This window comes from Penaeus monodon, chromosome 23, assembly GCF_015228065.2.
Source record: "Penaeus monodon isolate SGIC_2016 chromosome 23, NSTDA_Pmon_1, whole genome shotgun sequence".
Lineage (NCBI taxonomy): Eukaryota > Metazoa > Arthropoda > Malacostraca > Decapoda > Penaeidae > Penaeus > Penaeus monodon.
Window position 1 is genome coordinate 15,081,752 of NC_051408.1, and position 343 is coordinate 15,082,094.

At 47.5% G+C, this 343-nt stretch overlaps 1 protein-coding gene across 1 annotated transcript in view; it reads left to right on the plus strand.

The window, feature by feature from the left end:
- Positions 1–299, plus strand: part of LOC119588143 — an 894-nt gene extending 595 nt beyond the window's left edge. The window contains exon 2 of the mRNA XM_037936850.1: positions 58–299. Coding sequence (XP_037792778.1) covers positions 58–157 — 100 coding nt within the window. The 3' untranslated portion in view covers positions 158–299. The remainder of the gene's footprint in view (positions 1–57) is intronic.
- The last annotated feature ends 44 nt before the right edge of the window (positions 300–343 follow it).

Genomic DNA, 343 nt, shown 5'->3' on the forward strand with positions numbered 1-343 from the left:
AAACATTCAGAGATGAAATGATCTACGAAGGTTTCACCGGCCGCCTTCCTTCCTCAGTCAGTCCATGGCGCCCGTGACGAAGGTCCTGGACGCCCTGTCGGAGGCGGCGAAGAAGTGGGACGAGCCAGAGAGCGACGTCAGGCACCGTAGCTTCTGAAGTTCGTGGGAAGGGCGTCCGGCAAGCGGTCCTCTTGTGAGTGAGCCTGAAGGGGTCTGCTTGCTTGGAAGTTAACCTTGATGTTATGCAATACAGAGATTTATATATTTATTGTTAATTTACATTTCGGGCATTTTTATAATCACTTGATATCTTTATATATTCTTTTATTCTCTTGCAATGCTC